A 9,652-nucleotide genomic window follows, 5' to 3' on the forward strand; every position below is an offset into this window, starting at 1 on the left:
TTCACAGTCAGTATTAGCAGTGGCAGATAATACAGTTCCTGGATCACTAAACCATAAAAAGGTATAACAGGGCACTGGTAGGTTGCAGAACGGATGTTATAGTCCTTGGGTAGAATAACCTTACCAGGCCAGGCTGTAGTAGTGGAGACAACCGAGGAACACGCCAGTAGGTGTATGAGATGATGCTGGTAACTGGAATGCACTGTAGGAGTCACTGGACGGAACCAGCCAGATGGTGGAGACACGGAGTTAAAACTGAAAGATGCTAGGGTGCGTGGAAACAGATGAAATGAAGAGTGGTTACCGGTGGTAGTGGATACTGCTGGTAAGTAGAAATCCGCTGGGAGAACACCGGCTCTTTAAGGAGGCTGAATTCTGTTGGAAGCAGGTTGCTGGAAACAGATGGGTTAATAGCTGAAAGCTTGGAAGCTGGAAGCAAAGGAAGTAATAGCTGAAAGCTGGATCAGTCACAGAGGATTGCAAAGTCAGGCTGCACCGCAGGATGGAAAGCAGGTGCGGGTCTCTTTGTGGATGCTGGAGACAGGAGCTGGAACCTGGAGAAACAAGCCACAGGAGAGAGAGACTGGAACAAGGTATGACATTCAAAGCACTAACCTCTATCTGGCCCAGACACAGGATACTTATACCTGCTGCTATGCAGGCATTGGCTAGGCAATTATGCAGATTCCAGAGATGGTGGATTGGAGGAATTGGAGCATGTGATCAAATCCAACATGGCTGCGCCCATGCTGGAACCTGGAGGGAAAACTGGTTTGAAATGAAATGTGCTAACATAATGATAATGGCGGCGCCGGCCGCGGAGGACAGGAGACGCCAGATGACAATTATATGCTGAGACACTTGGAGGGCAGCAGAGGCCGCGGCAGGCATGATACAGATTCTGAGAACCTGCAGCAATAACACAGTAACGGCGGCGGAGGCCGCGGAGGACGGGAGACGCCATGTTGGATTCAAACATGGCGCCGCTGTGGTAGTGTCTCGGAATGACAGGAGGGATGTGCAGAGTGTTGACACAGATGAGATCCGGATTTGGAACGCTGGGCCAGTCTCAGAAGACACCTAAACGGCAGGTAATGGCGTCCAGATACCCGGATCGTGACACAATACCTTTTACTAAATAAAAACACTTGGGCGTAAAATCTTGGGCTTGGCAGAAGCTGGCAGAGGTATTTGACAATATCCCTTTGTTGGGTCTAAAGTGGTCAGATACTTACTTCCGGATAAATTCTCCATCAGTTTGCCTATCCATGGAATAGGATATATATCAAATTGGGAGACTTTATTCAAACATCTAAAATCATTGCAAAAGCATATCATCCCATTAGGTTTTGGGACTATTACAATAGGACTAGTCAGCTCACTGGTGGATCCCTCCACTATGCCTAGTTGAATCATATTTTCATCTTCTTGCTTTACTGCAGCCAGTCCAGCCTCCAGTATACAGTATGACCATTGCTTAACTGCTACCCCAGAGGGTGTGATTATATCATGTTCTATAAGAGTGGAATGCCCAGGAATAGGAGAAAGGAGGTCCCTGTTTCAAGGGGATCGGTATGAAATACCTCCAATCAAAATCCCGACGTTCAAAATCCCGACACCAATTGACCGATGGTCAAAATCCCGACAAGGTCAAATTCCCGACATGGACACAATACCGACATTTAAAATACCAACAAGGTCAAAATACCGACATGTAAAATGCCGACAGGTCAAAATACCGACATGCATATTTTTTGTGTGTGTGTGAATGTCGACATAAGTCAACATGGACACCATATAAAGTGGACTGCATCCACTCGCATGGCTCGCTGCACTCTGCACACTATTATATTCCCCCTCCAGGTCCACTGGGATGGTAAAGTATGAACAAGTCGGTTTCAATGAAAAAAATCATGAAAAACTCATGTTGGTATTTTGATCTGTCTGCATTTTACATGCCGGTATTTTATCCATGTCGGGATTTTAAATGTCGGTATTTTATCCATGTCGGGATTTTGACCTTGTCGGGATTTTGACCATCGGCCAATTGGTGTCGGGACTTTGAACGTTGGGATTTTGATTGGAGGTAAACTGACTGCATCCCGTTTCAAGCCACCATTTCTACCACCTGTTGCCTTAGAAGTGATGCCAATGAGGACCTTTTAGGTACCTCACAGTCCTCGGTTTTAATGGTTAGCATTGAAGGCACAGTGAATTCCTCATGCCAAGTCATTAGTATGTGGACATGATAAATTTGTACGTCCCACCTTCTTGCCAGCTGGCGGACTCTATAGTTTGCTTGCCCCACCACTTCTATGACCTCATACAGGGCCTAATTCAGACATGATCGCTCGCAAGGGTTTTTTTTTGCAGCACTGCGTGCAGATAGTCGCTGCCCATAGGGGAGTGTATTTTTGCTTCGCAAGTGTGCGATCGCATGTGCAGCCGCGCTGTACAAAAAAGTTTTGTGCAGTTTCTGAGTTGCCCAGAACTTACTCAGCCACTGCGATCACTTCAGCCTGTTCGTGTCCGGAATTGATGTCAGACACCCGCCCTGCAAACACGTGGACACGCCTGCGTTTTTCCAACCACTCCCAGAAAGCAGTCAGTTGCCACCCACAAATGCCTTCTTCCTGTCAATCTCCTTCCGATCGGCTGTGCAAATGGATTCTTTGTAAAACCCATCGCACAGCAATGATCTGCTTTGCACCCGCGCGATGCTCCTGCACATTCCGGTGCATACGCATGCGCAGTTCTGACCTGATCGCAGCGCAGTGAAAAAGCCTAGCGTGTGATCAGGTCAGTATGACCCCATAGTCCCTGCAAGTGTGCAAAAAGTTTACTTTCCTGGGTAGGAATAAGGACTAACACCTTATCCCTTGGGTTGAAAGAACAGACTGCTGTCCGAGTGTTATAATGATTTTTCTGATGCTCCTGGACCTTCTCTAAGTGTAGTTTCACAGTGGACCTCTTTGTCTCATTCTCTTATATAGTTGTGCAACAAATAGAACTTCATTTGGTTGTTTTGGTTTTTGTTTCTCCCAGTCTTCCTTGAGGATGTCCATGAAACTGGTAATACTCCTTTCATATTCTGCTGGACACATTCCGAAGAACTAAGGTGACATACACATGTTGATTGCAAGAATTTACCCTTCCTTATCTTTGTCACATGTTGGACCTAAACTGTCAGGACATATTCTGAACCTTAATATTAAGTTAGACTGTTTTCCTCATGTGAGCCATGGTGCTAGTACATGGACGCCACCATCTTGCCTGAGATCAGCTGTCCACTGATCAACCAATTCCAGTGTAGATCTCCTGCACATGACTCCAGGGACCTATTAGCAGTCAGGGCTCCCTATATAAGTCTCTCCCTGGCCACTACACATTGCCAGAACAATTTCTGCTGTATCTGCCTGCCATTTCTAGTCTGCATTATCCAGAGTTTGGCTCCAAAGTTCAATGTGTTCCAGTGTGTTCCATCAACTGCTGTATGTTTCTGCAGTACTAGTCAGTCCTGCTGAGCGCTATCCATAGTCTTCTGTGCAATGTTGAATGCTTCATGTTCCAGTTAGTCCTGCTGTGCACCATTTAGGACTACTGTGTAAAGCTGTGTATTTCTCCAGCACTAACCAATATTGCTTAACACTAACCACAGCCTTTTTTGTGCTGTTCTTTTCTTCAAGATTTATCCAGTTTTACTGAATGCCATTCAGGACTCCTGTGTAGAGCTGTGTATTTCTCCAGCACTAGCCAGTACTGCTGAGCGCTATCCACAACCTCCTGTGCATTGTTTTATGCTTGAAGTTTCAGCAAGTTCTACTGAACTCCATTCATGGCTGTGTACTCTTAAAGTGCTAATTAGCCCATCTGAGCAATAGCCACAGACTCATGAGTGTTTGCTGTATGCTTCTAAGTATCATGCAGTTCTTCTAGCTTCATTCAGTCTCCGGTGTGTACCTCTATATCTACAAGAACCAGTCAGTCCATCTTGAGCTATTTAAAGTCATATACGGTATGTGTTATGAACTGAGTATCTGGAACTCAGGAGAGGGGGTGGCAACTGGGGAGTTCCAGTACTCACGTGTGGAGCTGTGGCTGGAAATGGATAATCGCAGCTACACCTACTCTAACCCCTAACTCTGTTATTCCTCTCAGTAGTCAGATGGTGCCTGCAGAGCTAGTCTTCTCCTTTAGTAGGCGCATTTGAATAGGCGAATTAGGTCCGCCCAGACTCCCATGCCCACAGGTCTTACAAGGTAACAAGGCACCAACTGAGACTGAGAGTGAATAAGGGGAAAGCTAAGACTAGCGTGACTACAAACGGATGAGAATACAGAGAAAACAATAAACATATTATGTGCGATGCGTCCGCCAAAACCCCAACACGGAAATCAAGGCAAACGGGGGAACCGAAGAATACGATACCGTCGCTACTGAAGGTGTACAATAAAAGTATCGCGGCCTAGCCGCAAAATGCAATACCGTCGCAAATAAACAACGAGGGCTGCGTGGAACCACTGCAGAAACAACACAATAAAAGTAGAGACAGAAGATGCGACCTCTGCTGCTTAATGCGGCAGTGCCGTTAACTCCCGGTGCCACAAGAGGCGAACGCAGAAACTACTGGAGTTCCAAGGTGTTCTGGAACCAGACCAACTCCACTGGAAGCGGACCAGGAGACAAATTGGACACAATCCCTCTGACTGGATGCAGGCAACAGGAACACCAGGAATCACAAGCTGGGACTGGAAACTAACCAGAGGCTAGCAGACTGGCTCACGGGAAGTTATCACTGGCGGGGCTGTACTGTCCTGGCTCCCCTAAAAAGGCCCTGCCAACTATTCATGTGAGAACCGGGCAGCCCAGCCCCCCGGGCCCTGATCCAGCCAGCTGAACCTTTGCGCGCTGAGCGCGGCGTCCAGGCTGCTTAGTAACAGCGGGGACTGAACTATAGAGAGGCCGTCTTGCGTCTCCGGTCACCAGGAAACCGGACGGAACAGGACACTAGGCGGCGGAAGTAACACGCCGGCCCCGTCGCCCAGCAACGGCCGGGAGCCGGCGCGTCCCATCACAGCTGTGGCGGCTGACAATGTGGAATAAAGATTGCACCAACAGTCTGTTCTGCTGGGCCATAACAGACTTCAGTAATACCAGAAACACTTTCAGTGCTAGTTTGCCTACAAAGCACTCCATCATTTCTCCAGAGTATTCCTATGGTATCTTAATCTGCCAATTCACCAGCTTCTTCAGTCTGTAGCTGGGATACTTCAAGTACCATTAATCCTGCACGCTCTCTACTAGTAAGCACTGTTCAGCGTTTCCTGTCCATATCTTGGTACTCTAAGCATTACTCCATCCTGTCCCACTATTTGCTGCTAAGAAACATCACTGTGTGAACTACTACCCATTGGCTTCTGCCTATCAAGACTGTTACCACGAGACTATCTTTATTAGAAGTGTTGGGCACTCTCTGCAATTCCCTGTGTTGATCATATTCTCCAGCCTTGCTGGTAATAAGAGACTGTACACTGTGCCCTATCAGATTTAAGTATTCTTAGTGTTCAATAAACAAGACCCATTTACCATAAATGTAGAGAGACTTTGATAAACCACCAAGCATCCATCATACGGTCTCCAGCCATATACAAACATCGGGTGCGAACTGCGAATCCAGACAAATCACAGAAACTCAAAATCTTAAAGTTGCCCATTTATAATACTGCAGGTGGAATTTTAGCTATATTTCTATGTATGCATGCATGCTGGCACTTTTAGTACTTTTATATGTTATTAAAAAAGCTTATATTTAGGTCTGATCTGTTTGAATTCTGAGTTTTCCGATACAGTAGATTGGTAAATCCACCATGTTTTTTTATTGGTATATGTGAAAAGTGCAGTTTCCTCTCTTCTATTATACTGTCTAATCTAAAATCTTATTTTTGCATTTTAAAAGCAATATTATGTCTGACCCCCGTCCCCCATCCCATGCTACAATGAATTCCTTTACTTTCCTTATGGTTTTTAAAAATGACATCAGCGCTTTCTTTTCAGCAAATGAACATTGCAACCATAGTGCCTTATTTTATTGCTAGTCAACATGTAGTTACTCAATTTCGATATACTGTATGGTTGTATTTGTTTTGCTAAATGTCCAGTCAGGCTGTGATTACTGTAAATGATGTTCTCTTAGTTACAGTCTCTATGAGACCCAACCGTTAACTGTGGTCTTGTGATCCTGTACCAGCTAACACTCTCTCCATCCTGCAATATTGAATATTTTGTACGAACGATGGTGTAAATCTCTCGAAGGCTTATCACTTAATTGGCAGTATTTTAGTACTGATTTAAAACCACGTTATAGAATCAGTCCTGAATTTATTGCTTTATGGGCCGTTAGTTAATGCCGACTTGTTAAACAAGCTTGTTGGATGTAATGTTACAGGAGATCAGCAATCTTTCTGGACCATTTCCCATCCATTTAGAGAACAAAAATAAAGGGCAGATTGGCTATGAGCCAGGCGTTTAATAATTCACTCAAAACTGGCTGCAAAATTCACAACAGTCTTTATTCTGGGCTGGACAAGTCAAGTTGAGTTGGAATTCCTAATACAGCAGTGGTGACCACAATCTGAGAATTCCATTTTCTGCACAAATATTGCATTGCAAGTGGGACTGCAAGTCAGCATTGCCTAATGATTTTTGGTCAACCAAGAAAAGCAATGATGTCTTCATCAACATACTTCCTGACCATCACTGGATGCTTCTAAAATGTATATGGATACTTTGTCACTGGCAATTTATGTGATGACCATGATTTTAGGCTTGCCAGCCAACATTCTGGTATTTTACATTTTTTTCAAGAGGGCTCGGATCCGGCTGACCCCAAACCTCATCTATATGATAAATCTTTGTTTGTCTGACCTGGTGTTTATAATGTTTTTACCTATAAAAATAACAGAGACTTTCCTAAGTGACTGGACCCTGCCGGAAATCTTATGTCCCCTGTATAACTTAATTCACTTTGGTACCATATACGCCAGCGTGTTATTCCTGACTGCCGTGAGTGTTGGCCGGTACCTGAGTGTGGCTTTCCCAATCAAATACAGGATTTACAAGAAGCCAAAATACTCCTTTCTGATCTGTGTTGTTCTCTGGATGATTGTGCTTGGCCACGTGGCTTTCGTCTTTGTCTTAGAGACCTCTCAAAACGGCTATCTTCAAACTTTTCTGGTCCAAGATGGCCAAAAAGTAGTATGCTATGAAAACTTCACGGACAAACAGTTGACTTGGGTAGCACCAGCCAGACTTGAGATGTCCATAGTCCTATTTTTCTTGCCTTTGGCGATCACCGTCTTTTGCTACACGCGTTGTATCCAGATCCTAATGAGGTGCTGCATGCATGTAAAGCACAAGAAGAGGGCCATTCGCGTTGCAATCACAACGTTGACAGTTTTCATTGTTTGTTTCGCTCCTTATAACATTTCACATGTCGTGGGCTTTGTAAAAAATGAGCACGTGTCATGGCGCAAAGTGGCACTATTGCCTAGTACTTGCAATGCTTTCCTAGACCCTCTCATCTTCTACTGCTTGTCTTCATCTGTAGATCAGGGGTTCTACAAAGCCTGGAAGTCACTGCAGAAAACATACAGCATGTCCAAGAGGAAACTTTCATCCGTGTTCATGAAGGAGCCTCCAGACAAGTCAAAGGCACCGGGTATAAAAACAATTTCAGCATCTTTAGACGCAGACTAAGCAAGCATATTGTATGCTATATTCAGATACAAGCACTGTGGGTATAAAAAGAACTCGAAAATAATAAGTACGCATTTTCAAGAAATTCTTTTTTAAACTTTCCCCTTAATATGCATTAAGAAAATTGTCAGAACCTTTCTCAAAATTATACCTTTGTGGTTCTAACTTTGGGGGTGGCATTTGTGGCTGTTTCATGTTATTGGTACCACTAATGGTAGGTCTCAGCGCATATTGGGGGTCTTTCCGAGTTGATCGCTCGCTGCCGTATTTCGCAGGGCAGCTATCAGGTCTCTACTGCGCATGCGTGCACATGCGCGTCGTACGGGTACAAAATGGATCGCTGCTGAGCAAAGGATTTAATGAACAATCCATTTGCATGGCCGATCGCAAGGAGATTGACAGGAAGAGGGCATTTGTGGGTGGCAACTGACCGTTTTCTGGGAGTGTTTGGAAAAAACGCAGGCATGTCCATGCGTTTGCAGGGCGGGTGTCTGACGTCAGTTCCGGCACCAAAAAGACTGAAGTGATCGCAAGGGCTGAGTAAGTTCAGACCTACTCAGAAACTGCACAAAATGTTTTTGCAGAGCTCGGCTGCAAAGCCGTTAGCACACCTGCAAAGCGAAAATACAATCCCCTCGTGGGTGGCGACTATGTGTTTGCACGGCTGCTAAAAGTAGCTAGCGAGCGATCAACTCGGAATGACGGCCATTGTCATAACATAATAATATCAGGTGTGTCCTCATACAATCATTGCTGCAGTCACGCCAAACAGCCCCTCTCGGCACTCAAAGTCCCATGAGATTCTGCTAGCGTCAGGCACCTTTTTTTGCATTGCCAAAATCTTGAGTTAGTCACAATGCAATGTAACCGAGATGCAACAGTAGATTGCGCTAATTAATTTAATATGGCACTTGTACATCTGTGTCTCTGAATCTCTGAATCTGTGGACGAATTGCTGCCAGGTTATGTTGTGCTTCGTATACAGACTCAGTTTCACACAGATATACAAGTGTCGCATATCAAATTAATCAGCACAACCTCATGGTGTGTCCTAGTTGTGTTGAGTTGTGTCGCAAGAAAAGATGCACGACACCACCAGATTTGCACAGAATCTGAAGGCTCACACATGAGGAATTTTGTGCTGCATGACTTATTGAGGCTGGATGTATGAGGACACATCTAGAAATTGTTAATTTAAAGCTGACTTAGATTATTTTTAATATTGTCAAATTTAACTGTCAGATTTTTTTTTAAATAGCAAAACTACAAGTAATTAAAAAAAATCTTTTTTTAACCCTAAAAAATGTTTCTTTGTGCAGAAAAAGTGGAAGGATAATTAGTATGAAATGCCAATTTTGCTAATAATTTAGTAAAACAATCTATGATAACTTATCAACTTTACACTGTATGTAAAAAGTACTACTGTCTAACCTGGACCAGATATTTTAATGGCCCTGTTTGTATCACTATGTTCTATACAAGTGCTTTAAAAAATCAGAACACACTTTAATTCAGTTCAATGAAAAAAAAAAAGTTATTTCAGAATTGTACTATATTTTTGTATATATAAAATTTATGTCATGAATTGATGTCATGATTCACATTTTGTGAGGCTTTTATATATAATAAATGTATAAACATAAAGTACCTTTATTTATAAATCAGCTACAATTTTCTCCTCATTACAAAGAGCTGGTGTTTATGCATCAATATCAGGGTGTAATAAACTGGCGTATATCGATTAAAATGTTACTTTATTTTCTATTGCCTGTAGACATTTGTTGGTTAAACAGGTCTGATTGAACGCTTGCAACTACAGTATATGAAAGAGTGTTTGCTACATTGATAAATTAGTTTATCGTTTCAGAATTCTGTATCAAATGAAACAAAACACATG

General features: G+C 43.6%; 1 protein-coding gene across 1 annotated transcript; it reads left to right on the forward strand.

Annotated features, from left to right (window-relative positions):
• The first annotated feature begins 735 nt into the window (after positions 1–735).
• On the forward strand, positions 736–7,755 carry LOC134965152 (free fatty acid receptor 2-like). The gene is made up of 2 exons (XM_063941674.1): positions 736–829; positions 6,784–7,755. The coding sequence occupies exons 1-2, from the start codon at positions 779–781 to the stop codon at positions 7,753–7,755; spliced, it is 1,023 nt and encodes a 340-aa protein (XP_063797744.1). The 5' UTR covers positions 736–778.
• The last annotated feature ends 1,897 nt before the right edge of the window (positions 7,756–9,652 follow it).

The sequence above is a fragment of the Pseudophryne corroboree genome, chromosome 10 (assembly GCF_028390025.1).
Source record: "Pseudophryne corroboree isolate aPseCor3 chromosome 10, aPseCor3.hap2, whole genome shotgun sequence".
Lineage (NCBI taxonomy): Eukaryota > Metazoa > Chordata > Amphibia > Anura > Myobatrachidae > Pseudophryne > Pseudophryne corroboree.